This window comes from Oncorhynchus mykiss, chromosome 19, assembly GCF_013265735.2.
Source record: "Oncorhynchus mykiss isolate Arlee chromosome 19, USDA_OmykA_1.1, whole genome shotgun sequence".
NCBI lineage: Eukaryota > Metazoa > Chordata > Actinopteri > Salmoniformes > Salmonidae > Oncorhynchus > Oncorhynchus mykiss.
Window position 1 is genome coordinate 61362135 of NC_048583.1, and position 20424 is coordinate 61382558.

General features: G+C 40.8%; 1 protein-coding gene across 1 annotated transcript; it reads left to right on the plus strand.

Moving 5' to 3' along the window:
- The first annotated feature begins 297 nt into the window (after positions 1-297).
- On the plus strand, positions 298-20212 carry LOC118941508. The gene is made up of 2 exons (XM_036955276.1): positions 298-3190; positions 17531-20212. Exons 1-2 carry the CDS (start codon positions 896-898, stop codon positions 18023-18025), a joined length of 2790 nt encoding a protein of 929 aa, XP_036811171.1. The 5' UTR covers positions 298-895; the 3' UTR covers positions 18026-20212.
- Positions 20213-20424: the final 212 nt, after the last annotated feature.

Here is a 20424-nt window from a genome sequence, read left to right on the forward strand (position 1 = left end):
GAGTGACTAAAATGTCAATGTCAACGCTGCTTGTTCATATTATAATTCACTCAATTGTAGGTGCAGCAGCCTGTACCAGCACACACAATGACGTGAACGTGCATTCTAATCGTGTAAAAAGCACTTACTTGAAACTAAAAGGTTGTATTCTATACCCATTTGGAGAGAAACAAGTACTTCAATTTGTTTGATAAAATAAATATAAATATCAACTTCTGTCCATAGCTGTACTCCTTTCTAGCCAAGAGCGAATCGCATGGCGAAAGAATAAGGAATATGACATCACTTCCGCCTGTACTTCCTGGAGCCACAACCCTAAGACGTCGACTTCAAAACGCTTCCGTAAAATATTCCACTCCGGTGCGTACTGCTCCGTTTTCAGTGTACTAGCTAGTATACGACGTTTTTGGAAATATTGTTCAACATTTATCTAAATAGAGTGAAGGCCAAGGGATTTGCAGTTACCCATCACCTGTAAAGGTAAAGCGTTAGTTAGCAGGTTACGGACAACTAACCTAGTTCTTTTACTCGCCATTTCGGTAAGAGCTACGACCCGAAATTATTTTAATAGCAGGTTAGGAGGGCAGTTTTGCCATCCCTAATTATTTTTCATAACCGTAACCAAATTGTCCTAACCTGCTACATTGATTCTCATAACCCGTTGCGTAATACTTTGTACTAATCTGCTACGAAAAAGTAACTTCCGGTCGTAACTGTATCGAAGTGGCGCGAAGAGTGTTTCTCATGGTTAGATAGCTACATCTCCAAATACGATGTAGGCATTTGGCTAGGTAATTTATATAGTGGAAATTACATTATCTGTCTAGTTCATGTGGAGAGGAATGTCATCGGGGTGTTTTTGATTACTTTGTCTTTGTAGAGACATTGGTGCAAAATGGATGTTGACGTTAAACTAGAGGAAGATGAGAGGGAGATATCCCATACAGTAATTTGGTCTGATTCGATTAATGCCTGGATAGATTACCCAAATTCAACATTGTCAGAAAACACAGAAACAGGTTACCATGTGGGTTTACTGAAAGAGCATACACATGTACCTCCCATCAGTCCCCAAACAACAAGCCACGGGCAGATTTTACGTCTTTTTCCTGAAATGACCGGAGCAAGTGATGGGGAGAACAGGGCTGTCGAACTGGTTTATTTCTGTAAAGATCAAGATACCATCGGCACATCTGAAGGGATTTCAATCAAAGAACAGTCATGGCATTTAGCACCGTCCAGTGATATTCTGACAGGACATGCATCCACTTTCAGTGGTTATTTTGAAGCTCAAATCAACCCAACTTCACAGGTTTCTAGCCAAACACAGACCAATAATAAATTGCCCTCTGACAATGTTAATATCCCAAGCCCTAGTACTGCCATTCATTCTGTGCTAACCTCACCTGCTACAGAAAGCGACTGTCATTTAGCTGTATCTACTAGACCTATTCTTCCAGAATATTGTGAGCCATTGAACTTTCCCTCTGATGAAGAGGAAGACTACAATGCCAATTTAAGTCCAAGACTACAATGCCAGAAAACGTTAGAGGATAAATGGATATGTCAGTGTCGTGGCAGTTACTCAAGACCCAACCTAAGAAAGTTTGGGAGATATTGGAAAGATCCATACGTCAAGTGCAAGGAGATCGGTGTAGATTTCAATGTTGGATCTGGAGCGAAACAGAAACTGAATTTGCATTTACTGACAGTTGGTGTAATGCTTGAGGTGTCAGAATATGCTAGAATCATTAATAGATCTCGCCCTCATGTTATCTTTGATATTCTAGATTACAACTTTGTTCTTGGTGTACAAAATGAACAACAATATGACTTTTCATACAGGGTAGAAAATAAATTAAAAGAAATGCTGAAGATTCGTTCTAAGAGAACACCTGAGTGGTTAACAGAAGTCTTTGACCTTCCTCATCCAAAGACAGTTACAGTTTTGGAATACTCCCTTAAATGGGCACAGTTGAATTTGCAAAACAGCTTGTCAAATCCTACACCTTTTGACATTTGCATAAAGGAGGAGCCTGTTGTGGGCCTGATCTCTCCTCTGCATGTGACGACTGAGAGCTTCTCCACTGAGACAGATGTGACACGGTGTGCTGATGAGACGGCAATCCTTGGCCCTGAAAATGGACGTAATGATACCTGCACAAGGTATGAGCCTTATATGGGCATCGTCCGTCCTCAACATGTCCAGGCGGAAACCTTCCCAACTCAGACAGATATAACATCCTTCATGATGCCCACTGTAGAAGAAGCATTGAGGGAACTCTACCCAATCTGTAAGGGAAAAGGACTTGACCTTGTTGTGAAATCAAAATATGGGAAAAATAAGAAACTTGACTTGCATCTATTGACCAGAGATGTAATGTTTGAATTGGCTGATTTTGCCTCACAAGTGTGTGGAAATCGGAAGCAGGTTGTGTGTGAGGTTCTCGAGCGTAATTTTGATTTGGATTTAAAAAGTGGGAAAACTGAGCTGGCCAAAGATATTATGAGAAAGTTAGGAAAGGTTTTAAAGCGCAAGACGGGTAAACACGGTATATGGAGATTGGAACTTGAAAATGAAGCTTTCTTAAAGAAGTCACGTAAAAGAAAGAACCCTGCGGAGATGTCCACTAGCCAGAAGGTCACTACAGCATCACTTGAGCCAAAATACCAAATGAAAGAAGTATCAAAAAGGAGGAGATTGAATTTAATGAGCAAGAAGAAAGACATGGACATGTTAGTAACCAAGGAGACCGAGGGAGGCCATTTCTCTGAAGTAGTACAAATAGAACCTCGTCTTGTCAAAATAGAGAGAATCTCTGATGAGACTGACCTTGCACTTTGTACTGACGAAACAAAGCAAATTGTCGTTACCAACTTGGACCAATCAAATGTGACGTCTCACACCAAAAATATGGTGAAAGCCAAAGCGTGCTACCCACTCTGTGAGGAAATAGGTCTGGACCTTGATGTCACATCCAAACCATCTAAACAGAAACTGGAATTTAATTTACTGACAAACGGTGTAATATTTGAGGTGTATAACTATGCAGGGATAAAATCCAATCGTCAAAAAAGAAGAAGTGGGTGCATTCTCATTGATATTCTAAAATACAATTTTGATCTTAGTTTGCAAAATCAGAGACGTAATCTATTTCCACTGCATATTTGCTGTAAAGTGAAACGATTGGTTCAGAAACACAAATCTGAGCTCGTGAGAAAAAGAGAAATCTCAAAAGAGGTGTTCACAATACCGAGTGTGCTTAAAAGCCAAGCAAAAACAAATGTGCTTTCAGAAAAAAATATGGAACAAAACCCAAGGCTGGTTTATCCTCATCATGGTAAAGACACTATCTCTGTGGAGACAGCTGAAACAGTCTCCACTGATGAAGCAGCGATGCTTGACCGGGATAATGGACCTGCTGAGATCTGCATAAAGGAGGAGGAGGAGTCAGATCTTCACTCTGAGGTCAAACGGGTTTATTTCTGCAAAGACCAAGATACCGTCAGAACATCTGAAGAGCATTTGATCGAAGATGGATCATGGCATGAATCAACACCCAGTAATATCCTGCCTGGAAATGTGTTCAGCCTTCCACAGGCACCACTACCAGCTGCAGAAAGTGGTCCTTTCGGAAGTAAAACCGAGCCAACTTCACAGATATAACCAGACGGTCCAATGCAGAATCACTCGAGACAAAATACCATAGACTTGACAGAAGTAACCAGGGGAAAAAAGGGATTTAATGAGAATAAATACATGTTTATAGCCAAGAAGGAAAAGAAAGTTGTCAGACAAGTAGAACCTCATTGAGATGAGATGGACCTGCCAGGGAAAAGAAAAGCAATTCCTTTACTTCCTGACTGAGATCTCAGGGGGGGGAAAGATACAAGATGGGAAGAAAAGTCTGATCTGCTCGCTGTGAAACGCCAGTTTCTCATTTGCCTGAAAAAAAAAAGAGAAAAAGATTGATATTGTTATATGTGAGGAAGTGCAACACGAGGTGGATTCTTACCGACGTTTCAAAATGCTTTGTAGTCGAGACTGGTTCTGAGAAGAAATGCTAACAAATCCTTGCTGGATACAGATCAGGGGGCTATTGAAAATCTACAAAAGGCTAAGTCATAAAGTCCCTCAGTTCAAGAAGACGACTCGTACCTGGGAATGGCTCTGGACTAATTACAAAAAAACTGTTTAAAATCACTGCAGAAAGCAGAGACAACAAGAGTTTTGCCAAAACTAAGAACACTTGTTGATCACTTGTGTGGTAGAGAGAAACACCCAGAATCAGTCTGGACAGGATGGAGCTTCAGTCTGGACAGGATGGAGTTTTAGTCTGGACAGGATGGAGCTTCAGTCTGGACAGGATGGAGTTTTAGTCTGGACAGGATGGAGTTTTAGTCTGGACAGGATGGAGTTTCAGTCTGGACGGGATGGAGTTTTAGTCTGGACAGGATGGAGTTTTAGTCTGGACAGGATGGAGTTTTAGACTGGACAGGATGGAGTTTCAGTCTGGACAGGATGGAGTTTCAGTCTGGACAGGATGGAGCTTAAGTCTGGACAGGATGGAGCTTCAGTCTGGACAGGATGGAGCCTAACTGTGGAAAAACAGAAACTGACTGATACACACATTACAATGACAAATCAATGACCAGATTGGCAACGAGCTCCAGCTACTCAGCATCACTCTGACTATTTGTGCTGGTTGGCTTCTGTCGCAGCTGAAGGGAGGACATTGTGTTTTAAAGTCTATGACTTAACTAGCTTCATATATTGGGCTGCCTTTATCCCAATAGTTTCACAGTTTAAAAACGTGTGTTTTCAAATGACTGTATGCTACATTGATCTTTGGATCACACTTGGAATGTGAAAGGTTTCCTAGTGTCAGTTTTAGGTCTCCCTGAAGTCCGTAGACTTCCACTCTATTAGTCACCCTAGAACACAGTCAACGAGCCTAACGGAGATGTGTATTCATTAGGGATATACTGTAGCTAAATGTTTAATGGAGGGCTACGCTAGCGTTTCTTGGACCAATTCAGAAATTGGTACACAAGAAGGAGTAGCACTAGTCTTTTTAGGATTAGGTGAAAATAGGGAGACAATGTATTTGTATTAAGGGTTTAGTCTTTGAATGGTGGATTTGTGCAGATTCCCTTGGCCTTCCTTCCTGTTTAACTCTTGATGTCTGGTCTTGCTGTAGAGACTGAACACAGCAGGATTATTGCTAGACTTTTTTTTTGTTTTCTTAACTATTTTACGACGTATTCATTGACGAAACGAACTCCACTACAAATACAAGCCTCAATAGAAGAACCTCTGATCCTTTTTTAGTTAGAAATAAAAAGACAAAGATGTTTTATTTTCTAAGAGTATGTAGCATTAGTGAAATAACCTACTATGATGGATCATATTTTTTATTTTTTATCAGTGGGCTATTTTGTTTTTTTTGTTCCTTTTTTTGTGGAAAGATTTAGAGACTGTATCCAGACCTGCCTTACTGTTACCAATATGTTCCTTTTTTTGTGGAAAGATTTAGAGACTGTATCCAGACCTGCCTTACTCTTACCAATATGTTCCTTTTTTTGTGGAAAGATTTAGAGACTGTATCCAGACCTGTCTTACTCTTACCAATATGTTCCTTTCTTGAACAGGGAGTTATTCTACCGTAAACTAAGATTATTTTTATGTATTTTTTCGTTTTGTTTTTAAAGGATACTTCCTCTGACATTCTTAGAGCTGTCATTTTATTGTGAGGAACTGCAGTTCGATCGGAATAGTTGTTCTGTTTTTGTCCTCTGTTTTGTGAGTGACCCTCTCACTCAGTCAACTCGTCTCAGTGCACAAGTCTCCCCTTCTCCAGACACCGCGTATGAATCAGAATCCGTAGCTAGTTGTGACACGTGAGCCTCTGGATGAAAAGGTATGCAAGTCATTTGTTTTTTATGAGGGGGGGGGGGTAAATTATATTAACATTTTAAGAATTCATAGAATCTGACTGGTGCCAATAGCATTCAGGTCAACACTTAAAGGAATGTGAATTAGCTGTAATTTCTTGGTCTGATATCTTCATACATGTGTTTGTGTTTCCAGCAGAGTATCCCTAAAGCAGTGTGGTCGTATCAGCCCCCCATGTTGGACTAAACAATTTCAACTCTACACAAGTGAAAACCCCAAATTTCTAAAGGTCTGTTAAATCCCAAAATATTATTTTTAAGAATCAAAATTTTTTGTACAATTTTGCTGACAGGCAGACCAATTCTGAATTTGTTTTCTCCAGTAATTGGTCTTTTGACCAATCAAATCAGCTTTGAAAAAGATCTGATGTGATTGGTCAAAATGTAAATTAATGGAACATTTATCAGAATTTGGCTGCCTGCCTCAACGTAAACATTGTGGCTTAGAAGAATAGCTTATTGGGATGTCAACGTTATCCAATTATTATACTGTATGTGGAGTGGACATCACTGTGATTAACACTGGAACTAAACACTGTGATTAACACTGGCACTAAACACTGTGATTAACACTGGCACTAAACACTGTGATTAACACTGGCACTAAACACTGTGATTAACACTGTGATTAACACTGGCACTAAACACTGTGATTAACACTGGAACTAAACACTGTGATTAACACTGGAACTAAACACTGTGATTAACACTGGAACTAAACACTGTGATTAACACTGGCACTAAACACTGTGATTAACACTGGCACTAAACACTGATTAACACTGGCACTAAACACTGTGATTAACACTGGAACTAAACACTGTGATTAACACTGGAACTAAACACTGTGATTAACACTGGCACTAAACACTGTGATTAACACTGGAACTAAACACTGTGATTAACACTGGAACTAAACACTGTGATTAACACTGGAACTAAACACTGTGATTAACACTGGCACTAAACACTGTGATTAACACTGGCACTAAACACTGTGATTAACACTGGCACTAAACACTGTGATTAACACTGGCACTAAACACTGTGATTAACACTGGCACTAAACACTGTGATTAACACTGGAACTAAACACTGTGATTAACACTGGAACTAAACACTGTGATTAACACTGGAACTAAACACTGTGATTAACACTGGCACTAAACACTGTGATTAACACTGGCACTAAACACTGTGATTAACACTGGAATTAATCACGCAGTGTAGCCTAGTGGTTAGTGTGTTAGACTAGTAACCGAAAGGTTGCAAGTTCAAATCCCCGAGTTGACAAGGTACAAAATCTGTCGTTCTGTCCCCTGAACAAGGCAGTTAACCCACTGTTCCTCGGTAGGCCGTCATTGAAAATAAGAATTTGTTCTTAAATGACTTGCCTAGTTAAATAAAGGTACAAATAAATATATATATAATATTTAACCACCTCCAGAAAGTTGATTGCATTATTTCTCTCTTCATTTTATTCACAGATCCTCTATTTGCCAAACTAGAGGGACATGAAGTCTGACTCCTTCCTCAACATGTGGACCTGCCCTGAGGATGTTGGACACCACTGTTACACCTTCAGCCTTGTTGATTTCCTGTCAGACTGGTTGTTTTTCAACTCCATTCCACGGACGGACTGACCTGAACTTTTACCAGAACAGGAATAAAATGTTCAACAGACTCTACTCAGACTGGTCGTCTTTGATCTCAAGAGGAACACAATGTTCAACAGACTCTACTCAGACTGGTCGTCTTTGAACTCAAGAGGAACACAATGTTCATCAGACTCTACTCAGACTGGTCGTCTTTGAACTCAAGAGGAACACAATGTTCATCAGACTCTACTCAGACTGGTCGTCTTTGAACTCAAGAGGAACACAATGTTCATCAGACTCTACTCAGACTGGTCGTCTTTGAACTCAAGAGGAACACAATGTTCATCAGACTCTACTCAGACTGGTCGTCTTTGAACTCAAGAGGAACACAATGTTCATCAGACTCTACTCAGACTGGTCGTCTTTGAACTCAAGAGGAACACAATGTTCATCAGACTCTCTCCTCACCAGTGGGACTGACTACTCAGACTGGTCGTCTTTGAACTCAAGAGGAACACAATGTTCATCAGACTCTACTCAGACTTGTCGTCTTTGAACTCAAGAGGAACACAATGTTCAACAGACTCTACTCAGACTGGTCGTCTTTGAACTCAAGAGGAACACAATGTTCAACAGACTCTACTCAGACTGGTCATCTTTGAACTCAAGAGGAACACAATGTTCAACAGACTCTACTCAGACTGGTCGTCTTTGAACTCAAGAGGAACACAATGTTCAACAGACTCTCTCCTCACCAGTGGGACTGACTACTCAGACTGGTCGTCTTTGAACTCAAGAGGAACACAATGTTCAACAGACTCTACTCAGACTGGTCGTCTTTGAACTCAAGAGGAACACAATGTTCAACAGACTCTCTCCTCACCAGTGGACTGACTACTGAGACTGGTTGTGAGGTCACAGGAAATAGAGTGATCTGTTAGGAGGGATGCAACATTGTAATCCTGATTTAGATGATGGTTATAAGGAGAGTTCAGGTCGTAACCAGTCCACTGAGATGAATGTAGATGTCGACACCCTGGCCAATATAAAAGGCTTTGGAGAGGGACCACGCTTTCAGGAGAAGGATAACTGACATTTACTCCTGAGGTGTCTGACTTGTTGCACCCTCGACAACCACTGTGATTATTATTATTGGACCCTGCTGGTAATTTATGAACATTTGAACATCTTGGCCATGTTCTGTTATAATCTCTACCCGGCACAGCCAGAAGAGGACTGGCCACCCCTCATAGCCTGGTTCCTCTCTATCCAGCACAGCCAGAAGAGGACTGGCCACCCCTCATAGCCTGGTTCCTCTCTACCTGGCACAGCCAGAAGAGGACTGGCCACCCCTCATAGCCTGGTTCCTCTCTACCTGGCACAGCCAGAAGAGGACTGGCCACCCCACATAGCCTGGTTCCTCTCTAGGTTTCTTCCTAGGTTCTGGCCTTTCTAGGGAGTTTTTCCTAGCCACCGTGCTTCTACACCTGCATTGCTTTCTGTTTGGGGGTTTTAGTCTGGGTTTCTGTACAGCACTTTGAGAGATATCAGCTGATGTAAATAGGGCTTTATAAATACATTTGATTTGATAGCAAGGCCTTGTCCAGAAACAACCCCCAGCTCAAACCTCCAAGGCAGGAGGTAAGGGCTTCATTACATTTCCTGTACACATCACGTTTTGAAAATACAATTGTCATTAAAAAATAAAATCTGCATTTACACTGTTTGGTATTTTTGTGGTGGAGTTTTTTTTGTGCATCTTAAGAGTGGAAACCCTATGTGATTGGCTCTTTAAACATTTCATCTAGCCTATCAGTGGGTATGTTTTGTCACTCTGCTTTGTTACACCACGATCGTTTGAGTTTTATGTTAATTCTAGTCTGGCAACAGGTTCTCCGGTTTAAATCAAATGAGATCTCCTAGGGCCAGTTTCTCAGACGTAGATAAATCCTAAAAAATGATGTTCAATGGAGATTCCCCGTTGTGAAGTGTGTTTTACAGGCCTGCTACACTGGACAGTCATTAGTGCAGGGCATTAGAGGCTCTTGTTTATGATCAATGAAACCCAGCCATGGTGTGTGTAGGTCCCTCAGGGGTTGGGCTGAATTGGAATTGAACCCAGCCATGGTGTGTGTAGGTTCCTCAGGGTTGGGCTGAATTTGAATTGAACCCAGCCATGGTGTGTGTAGGTCCCTCAGGGTTGGGCTGAATTTGAATTGAACCCAGCCATTGTGTGTGTAGGTCCCTCAGGGTTTGGCTGAATTTGAATTGAACCCAGCCATGGTGTGTGTATGTCCCTCAGGGTTGGGCTGAATTTGAATTGAACCCAGCCATGGTGTGTGTAGGTCCCTCAGGGTTTGGCTGAATTTGAATTGAACCCAGCCATGGTGTGTGTAGGTCCCTCAGGGTTGGGCTGAATTTGAATTGAACCCAGCCATGGTGTGTGTAGGTCCCTCAGGGTTGGGCTGAATTTGAATTGAAGTCAGTCAATTCAGGAAGTTATCACAAATTACTATATTAATGGGAGAAAAAAAATGCATTTTCAAAACTTAATAAACTGAAAAGTTGAAGCTATTTATTTAAAAGGTTTTTCAATTTAAGACTTGTTTTATTCAAATAATTTCCTGAATTGACTGCTTTTAATTTGAATTGAGGCCACACCTGGTGACCAGCGTGACATAACTGGTTCTATTTCCAAGGATTTGTTGCGCAGCTCATACCCAGGAACACTTGGCAGTGTGTTATCTGCTAATGCCAACAAAAAAACGTTCAACTATATCTACATGACTCCTGCAGGAACATCTTTGCGGTTAACGAGCGCAAACCCAGTAATAACATTGTTCAGCAGTAACTTCAAAACACCGCTATCACTCGATCCTTGTTGGAAATGTTTTGAGGTGGGCCTCCAGAGTGTCGCAGCGGTCTCATGCCCCGTGTACATTTATTCCCAGGCTGTGACACAACCGGGTGCCTGCGGGCTGAGCCGGTCGCCAGTTGAACGGTGTTTCCTCCGACACATTGGTGCGGCTGGCTTCCGGGTTAAGCGGGCGGGTGTTAAGGAGAGCGGTTAGATGGGTGATGTTTCGGAGGACGCATGACTTCGCCTCTCCCGAGCCCGTTTGGAAGTTGCAGTGATGTGACAGAATCGAAAAAGGGGGTAAAATACAACAACAAAAATGATTTGGGGTGTAGGTTTTTCCGTCTAAGTGACTAGCCTAAGTGACTAGCCTTAGTGACTAGTCTAAGTGACTAGTCTAAGTGACTAGTCCAACAAATTGCTGCAATGGAACAATTCACACTCCAATGTACGACTTTAACATATCGTCTGTCCAGAAGACGGCAGCAGAGATCACTATTATATAAAGATAAAGAACCAACTGTCACCACCAGGTGGCGACACAACCATTATCTAATTCACTAATGCGACCCTCAGTTCAGACAAAATAAATTGGTCCAGACGTTGCTGGAATAATCATTGACTGTCTTGTACCAACATCGTTTGCCCAAAAGATATCAATACATTCACGTGGGAGTTGGTCAATTAAATATATCTCAATTGTACATGAGAAATTCAGAGTTTCCGCACTTCTGATCTCCTCCAATGGGTTTCGAGAAGGACGTGAGAAGTCAATGAGCAATTGAGATTCTCCCACTGACCCACACCCAAGCTAATTCTTACTATCTTTTGGCCACATGATGGTGGTATAAGATTGTCAATGGTTTTCTCCAGCAACGTCTGAGCCATTTTATGTTGTCTGAACTGAGGGTTGCAAAATTCCCGTTACCTTTCCCAGAATTCCCAGAACTCCTGGTTGGAAGATTTCCTTCTTACTCCCGATTTCAAATATACTTATGTAAATGTGATATTTCTAAGATTTCTAAAAATGTGTTTTTGCTCTGTCATTATGGGGTATTTTGTTTAGATTGATGATGGAAAAATACTATTGAATCCATTTTAGAATTAGGCTGTAACGTAACAAAATCAAGGGGTCTGAATCCTTTCTGAAGCCACTGTAGATGTGTTCCTGACGCTCCTTGTTGATGTAAAATAAACATACTAAAAGTTAGGAGATATCTAATTAATGGAAGATGGAATTAAAATGATGTCATTAAAAGTTAGGCTACAACGACCAAGTGCTACTTGATATTGTGAATGGAGTGATTGTTATCTGTAGGATTTGAAAGCGCATGCTCTGCAGCCTTAATTAGCCTAACTAGCAAACGTTATCTAGCTTAACTAGCTTCTCCTCGTTTGATGCCGTCAAAGGGGCCTGCTAGAACCTCTCTCTCGCGCCCTTTATTATCTCCGGTTAATGAAGTAGCTTTAAAAAAAAGTTGTCCTCAGGTCCGTTCGGAACAGGTGTCCTATATTTTAAACATATCTGGTCCGCGTAGGAAAGCCCCAAGTCCGTTCGGAACAGGTCGCCTATATTTTAAACATATCTGGTCCGCGTGGGAAAGCCCCAGGTCCGTTTCGTAACAGGTCCAACTTTCTTAGACCCATGAAGACCCCTAGCGTGTGTGCTCGTGCACGACAAACATTTATGGGTCTAACCAGAGAATTGTATATACAATCCCTATTAATTTAGTATAATTTCTGTAGGACCTAGTAAAGATTGTTCATATAACTTTTATCATGCCTTTTTAATGTGGCATAAATACAACCAGTCATGATGTTTTCATCTGATTGGTCAACCACTTCAAAAGGTGCTCCCGTTGGCTTCCCGCACACGTTTGTCCAATCACAGAGTCATTCCATCATCCAAACAGTGCGCTGATGGAAAGAGACACCCGTTACGTAAAACCTGCAGGTGTTTGTCATTAAGTCCACTTGTCGTCTGAATTGATGCTGCCAGTCTGCTGTACACGCGCGTCTCAAACACTTATCTCCACCTTGGGGTGAATAAAAATGTAGTTCTCTAACCGCAGTTTAGAAGTGTATAGCGCCCGTTTTAAAGTGAATTCGCTCATTTTCCTGCAGCTGACATGCCGTAATGTTAAATAATGGTCTGAATTATTGTGACAGGTTCAAGTTTTACTGTGGTGATGATTTGTTTTTACCGGACAATACCGGATGACTTTCACTCTTGGCTATTCCACCCTAAATGTTGCTGCTTTGTGTGTTTTTTTGTCCAGAAAGTCACAACAGAACGTTCACGGTCAGAGAGGCTGTTGCTCCTCAGTGAGTTTGAAGCCGGTAAGTATATTATTAGTAAGGCATAGTAGCCTACATACCTTCTTTATGTTGACATGTATTTCTGTTTACCAACCAGGGTTGGTGTCAATTCAGGAAATACACTGAAATTCAAATGTTCTTCAATGCTTTTCAGTTGGGAAAATGTGGAATTGGAATTTGGTTTACTTCCTGAATTGAAATAACAACTGATTTTAATGATTCAATAAGACATCTGAAGTGTTATGTGTTTGTGTTGAGTCAATTACACCATGTCAAGCTTACCTTAAATGTATCTATTATATATACAGTGGGGCAAAAAAGTATTTAGTCAGCCACCAATTGTGCAAGTTCTCCCACTTAAAAAGATGAGAGAGGCCTGTAATTTTCATCATAGGAACACTTCAACTATGACAGACAAAATGAGAAAAGAACAATCCAGAAAATCACATTGTAGGATTTTTAATACATTTTATTTGCAAATGATGGTGGAAAATAACACCATTTGTGGCTGACTAAATACTTCTTTGCTCCACTGTATTTTCAGGTCTCTCCAACGATGTTCGATTGGGTTCAGGTCTACTACACCTGTTGTATTCAGCATTTCACTGTAAGGTCTACTACACCTGTTGTATTCAGCATTTCACTGTAAGGTCTACTACACCTGTTGTATTCAGCATTTCACTGTAAGGTCTACTACACCTGTTGTATTCAGCATTTCACTGTAAGGTCTACTACACCTGTTGTATTCAGCATTTCACTGTAAGGTCTACTACACCTGTTGTATTCAGCATTTCACTGTAAGGTCTACTACACCTGTTGTATTCAGCATTTCACTGTGAGGTCTACTACACCTGTTGTATTCAGCATTTCACTGTGAGGTCTACTACACCTGTTGTATTCAGCATTTCACTGTGAGGTCTACTACACCTGTTGTATTCAGCATTTCACTGTGAGGTCTACTACACCTGTTGTATTCAGCATTTCACTGTCAGGTCTACTACACCTGTTGTATTCAGCATTTCACTGTCAGGTCTACTACACTTGTTGTATTCAGCATTTCACTGTCAGGTCTACTACACCTGTTGTATTAGGCATTTCACTGTGAGGTCTACTACACCTGTTGTATTCAGCATTTCACTGTTAGGTCTACTACACCTGTTGTATTCGACACATGCCATTTGATTTCCTGCCAGACTGGTCATCTTTGAACTCTATTCCATGACCTTTGTTGTGTCTTGTTTTTATTTATTCATTATTATAATTCAATAATTGTTTAAAAATAATTTGTTCTGTAAAGTGTGTTGAGACATGTTGAAATACACTTGACATAAAAAGTAGTGGCCATCAGGCTAATGCCCTGCGTGTCTGGTCGGTAACCGGCCTTGCTGCTATGTCAGGGGTCCCTAAACTTTTTCTGCAAATGACCCCAAATTGACACTAGAAAATGCAGGGGACCCTATTTGGAAAAATGTGAACCCCTTGGTAATGCAGGTAGCTTAGAGGTTAAGAGCGTTGGGCCAGTAACCGAATCCCCTAGGTAACACATCTGCCACGGTACATTTGAGCAAGGCACTTAATCCTAATTGTTCCTGTAAATCGCTCTGGATAAGAGTGTCTGCAGAGTGACTAAAATGTCAATGTCAACGCTGCTTGTTCATTTTATAATTCACTCAATTGTAGGTGCAGCAGCCTGTACCAGCACACACAATGACGTGAACGTGCATTCTCATAATGTAAAAAGCCCTTACTTGAAACTAAAAGGTTGTATTCTATACCCATTTGGAGAGAAACAAGTACTTCAATTTGTTTGATAAAATAAATATAAATATCAACTTCTGTCCATAGCTGTACTCCTTTCTAGCCAAGAGCGAATCGCATGGCGAAAGAATAAGGAAAATGACATCACTTCCGCCTGTACTTCCTGAAGCCACAACCCTAAGACGTCGACTTAAAAACGCTTCCGTAAAATATTCCACTCCGGTGCGTACTGCTCCGTTTTCAGTGTACTAGCTAGTATACGACGTTTTTGGAAATATTGTTCAACATTTATCTAAATAGAATGAAGGCCAAGGGATTTGCAGTTACCCATCACCTGTAAAGGTAAAGCGTGCGTTAGCAGGTTACGGACAACTAACCTAGTTATTTTACTCGCCATTTTGATAAGAGCTACGACCCGAAATTATTTTAATAGCAGGTTAGGAGGGCAGTTTTGCCATCCCTAATTATTTTCATAACCTTAGCCAAATTGTCCTAACCTGCTACATTGATTCTCATAACCCGTTGCGTAATACTTTGTACTAATCTGCTACGAAAAAGTAACTTCCGGTCGTAACTGTATCGAAGTGGCGCGAAGAGTGTTTCTCATGGTTAGATAGCTACATCTCCAAATACGATGTAGGCATTTGGCTAGGTAATTTATATAGTGGAAATTACATTATCTGTCTAGTTCATGTGGAGAGGAATGTCATCGGGGTGTTTTTGATTACTTTTTTATTTGTAGAGACATTGGTGCAAAATGGATGTTGACGTTAAACTAGAGGAAGATGAGAGGGAGATATCCCATACAGGAATTTGGTCTGATTCGATTAATGCCTGGATAGATTACCCAAATTCAACATTGTCAGAAAACACAGAAACAGGTTACCATGTGGGTTTACTGAAAGAGCATACACATGTACCTCCCATCAGTCCCCAAACAACAAGCCACGGGCAGATTTTACGTCTTTTTCCTGAAATGACCGGAGCAAGTGATGGGGAGAACAGGGCTGTCAAACTGGTTTATTTCTGTAAAGATCAAGATACCATCGGCACATCTGAAGGGAATTCAATCAAGGAACAGTCATGGCATTTAGCACCGTCCAGTGATATTCTGACAGGACATGCATCCACTTTCAGTGGTTATTTTGAAGCTCAAATCAACCCAACTTCACAGGTTTCTAGGCAAACACAGACCAATAATAAATTGCCCTCTGACAATGTTAATATCCCAAGCTCTAGTACTGCCATTCATTCTGTGCTAACCTCACCTGCTACAGAAAACGACTGTCATTTAGCTGTATCTACTAGACCTATTCTTCCAGAATATTGTGAGCCATTGAACTTTCCCTCTGATGAAGAGGAAGACTACAAAGCCAATTTAAGTCAACGACTACAATGCCGGAAAACGTTAGAGGATAAATGGATACGTCAGTGTCGTGGCAGTTACTCAAGACCCAACCTAAGAAAGTTTGGGAGATATTGGAAAGATCCATACGTCAAGTGCAAGGAGATCGGTGTAGATTTCAATGTTGGATCTGGAGCGAAACAGAAACTGAATTTGCATTTACTGACAGTTGGTGTAATGCTTGAGGTGTCAGAATATGCTAGAATCATTAATAGATCTCGCCCTCATGTTATCTTTGATATTCTAGATTACAACTTTGTTCTTGGTGTACAAAATGAACAACAATATGACTTTTCATTCAGGGTAGAAAAGAAATTAAAAGAAATGCTGAAGATGCATTCTAAGAGAACACCTGAGTGGTTAACAGAAGTCTTTGACCTTCCTGATCCAAAGACAGTTACAGTTTTGAAATACTCCTTTAAATGGGCACAGTTGTATTTGCAAAACAGCTTGTCAAATCCTACACCTTTTGACGTTTGCATAAAGGAGGAGCCTGTTGTGGGCCTGATCTCTCCTCTGCATGTGACGACTGAGAGCTTCTCCACTGAGACAGATGTGACACGGTGTGCTGATGAGACGGCAATCCTTGGCCCTGAAAATGGACGTAATGATACCTGCACAAGGTATGAGCCTTATATGGGCATCGTCCGTCCTCAACATGTCCAGACGGAAACCTTCCCAACTCAGACAGATATAACATCCTTCATGATGCCCACTGTAGAAGAAGCATTGAGGGAACTCTACCCAATCTGTAAGGGAAAAGGACTTGACCTTGTTGTGAAATCAAAATATGGGAAAAATAAGAAACTTGACTTGCATCTATTGACCAGAGATGTAATGTTTGAATTGGCTGATTTTGCCTCACAAGTGTGTGGAAATCGGAAGCAGGTTGTGTGTGAGGTTCTCGAGCGTAATTTTGATTTGGATTTAAAAAGTGGGAAAACTGAGCTGGCCAAAGATATTATGAGAAAGTTAAGAGCAGTTTTACAGCGCAAGATGGGTAAAAAAGGTACATGGAGATTGGGACTTGAAAATGAAGCTTTCTTAAAGAAGTCACTCAAACGAAAGAACCCTGCGGAGATGTCCACTAGCCAGAAGGTCACTACAGCATCACTTGAGCCAAAATACCAAATGAAAGAAGTATCAAAAAGGAGGAGATTGAATTTAATGAGCAAGAAGAAAGACATGGACATGTTAGTAACCAAGGAGACCGAGGGAGGCCATTTCTCTGAAGTAGTACAAATAGAACCTCGTCTTGTCAAAATAGAGAGAATCTCTGATGAGACTGACCTTGCACTTTGTACTGACGAAACAAAGCAAATTGTCGTTACCAACTTGGACCAATCAAATGTGACGTCTCACACCAAAAATATGGTGAAAGCCAAAGCGTGCTACCCACTCTGTGAGGAAATAGGTCTGGACCTTGATGTCACATCCAAACCATCTAAACAGAAACTGGAATTTAATTTACTGACAAACGGTGTAATATTTGAGGTGCATAAATATGCAGGGATAAAATCCTATCGTCAAAAAAGAAGTGGGTGCATTCTCATTGATATTCTAAAATACAATTTTGATCTTAGTTTGCAAAATCAGAGACTATTTCCACTGCATATTTGCTGTAAAGTGAAACGATTGGTTCAGAAACACAAATCTGAGCTCGTGAGAAAAAGAGAAATCTCAAAAGAGGTGTTCACAATACCGAGTGTGCTTAAAAGCCAAGCAAAAACAAATGTGCTTTCAGATTATTTTCCTGAAAAAAATATGGAAAAAAACGCAAGGCTGGCTTATCCTCATCATGGTAAAGACACTATCTCTGTGGAGACAGCTGAAACAGTCTCCACTGATGAAGCAGCGATGCTTGACCGGGATAATGGACCTGCTGAGATCTGCATAAAGGAGGAGGAGGAGGAGGAGTCAGATCTTCACTCTGAGGTCAAACTGGTTTATTTCTGCAAAGACCAAGATACCGTCAGAACATCTGAAGAGCATTTGATCGAAGATGGATCATGGCATGAATCAACACCCTGTAATATCCTGCCTGGAAATGTGTTCAGCCTTCCACAGGCACCACTACCAGCTGCAGAAAGTGGTCCTTTCGGAAGTAAAACCGAGCCAACTTCACAGATATAACCAGATGGTCCAATGCAGAATCACTCGAGACAAAATACCATAGACTTGACAGAAGTAACCAGGGGAAAAAAGGGATTTAATGAGGATAAATACATGTTTATAGCCTATACAGGAAAAGAAAGTTGTCAGACAAGTAGAACCTCATTGAGATGAGATGGATCTGCCAGGGAAAAGAAAAGCAATTCCTTTACTTCCTGACTGAGATCTCAGGGGGGGGGGGAGATACAAGATGGAAAGAAAAGTCTGATCTGCTCGCTGTGAAACGCCAGTTTCTCATTTGCCTGAAAAAAAAAATGAGAAAAAGATTGATATTGTTATATGTGATGAAGTGCAGCACGAGGTGGATTCTTACCGACGTTTCAGAATGCTTTGTAGTCGAGACTGGTTCTGAGAAGAAATGCTAACAAATCCTTGCTGGATACAGATCAGGTTGCTATTGAAAATCTGCAAAAGGCTAAGTCATAAAGTCCCTCAGTTCAAGAAGACGACTCGTACCTGGGAATGGCTCTGGACTAATTACAAAAAAACTGTTTAAAATCACTGCAGAAAGCAGAGACAACAAGAGTTTTGCCAAAACTAAGAACACTTGTTGATCACTTGTGTGGTAGAGAGAAACACCCAGAATCAGTCTGTACAGGATGGAGTTTTAGTCTGGACAGGATGGAGTTTTAGTCTGGACAGGATGGAGTTTCAGTCTGGACAGGATGGAGTTTCAGTCTGGACAGGATGGAGCTTCAGTCTGGACAGGATGGAGTTTTAGTCTGGACAGGATGGAGCTTCAGTCTGGACAGGATGGAGCTTCAGTCTGGACAGGATGGAGCTTCAGTCTGGACAGGATGGAGCTTCAGTCTGGACAGGATGGAGCCTAACTGTGGAAAAACAGAAACTGACTGATACACACATTACAATGACAAATCAATGACCAGATTGTCAACCAGCTCCAGCTACTCAGCATCACTCTGACTATTTGTGCTGGTTGGCTTCTGTCTCAGCTGAAGGGAGGACATTGTGTTTTAAAGTCTTTTCTTTCTGTCCTGAAGTAGGCCTACCTGCTTAATACACACAGACTTTCATATAGGTAAAGCAAAGTCATGCTATGACTTAACTCTACCTTCATATATTGGGCTGCCTTTATCCCAATAGTTTCACAGTTTAAAAACGTGTGTTTTCAAATGACTGTATGCTACATTGATCTTTGGATCACACTTGGAATGTGAAAGGTTTCCTAGTGTTAGTTTTAGGTCTCCCTGAAGTCCGTAGACTTCCACTCTATTAGTCACCCTAGAACACAGTCAACGAGCCTAACGGAGATGTGTATTCATTAGGGATATACTGTAGCTAAATGTTTAATGGAGGGCTACGCTAGCGTTTCTTGGACCAATTCAGAAATTGGTACACAAGAAGGAGTAACACTAGTCTTTTTAGGATTAGGTGAAAATAGGGAGACAATGTATTTGTATTAAGGGTTTAGTCTTTGAATGGTGGATTTGTGCAGATTCCCTTGGCCTTCCTTCCTGTTTAACTCTTGATGTCTGGTCTTGCTGTAGAGACTGAACACAGCAGGATTATTGCTAGACTTTTTTTTTGTTTTCTTAACTATTTTACGACGTATTCATTGACGAAACGAACTCCACTACAAATACAAGCCTCTATAGAAGAACCTCTGATCCTTTTTTAGTTAGAAATAAAAAGACAAAGATGTTTTATTTTCTAAGAGTATGTAGCATTAGTGAAATAACCTACTATGATGGATCATATTTTTTATTTTTTATCAGTGGGCTATTTTGTTTTTTTTGTTCCTTTTTTTGTGGAAAGATTTAGAGACTGTATCCAGACCTGCCTTACTGTTACCAATATGTTCCTTTTTTTGTGGAAAGATTTAGAGACTGTATCCAGACCTGCCTTACTCTTACCAATATGTTCCTTTTTTTGTGGAAAGATTTAGAGACTGTATCCAGACCTGTCTTACTCTTACCAATATGTTCCTTTTTTGAACAAGGAGTTATTCTACCGTAAACTAAGATTATTTTTATGTATTTTTTCGTTTTGTTTTTAAAGGATACTTCCTCTGACATTCTTAGAGCTGTCATTTTATTGTGAGGAACTGCAGTTCGATCGGAATAGTTGTTCTGTTTTTGTCCTCTGTTTTGTGAGTGACCCTCTCACTCAGTCAACTCGTCTCAGTGCACAAGTCTCCCCTTCTCCAGACACCGCGTATGAATCAGAATCCGTAGCTAGTTGTGACACGTGAGCCTCTGGATGAAAAGGTATGCAAGTCATTTGTTTTTTATGAGGGGGGGGGGGGGGGGGTAAATTATATTAACATTTTAAGAATTCATAGAATCTGACTGGTGCCAATAGCATTCAGGTCAACACTTAAAGGAATGTGAATTAGCTGT

Excerpts from the sequence above, each read along its gene's own strand:
- LOC118941508 (XM_036955276.1), top strand. The coding sequence starts at position 896 with ATGGATGTTGACGTTAAACTAGAGGAAGATGAGAGGGAGATATCCCAT. Across the intron at positions 3,191-17,530 it reads GCTGTAAAGTGAAACGATTG|GTTCAGAAACACAAATCTGA; the intron begins GTTCAGAAACAC and ends GTGAAACGATTG.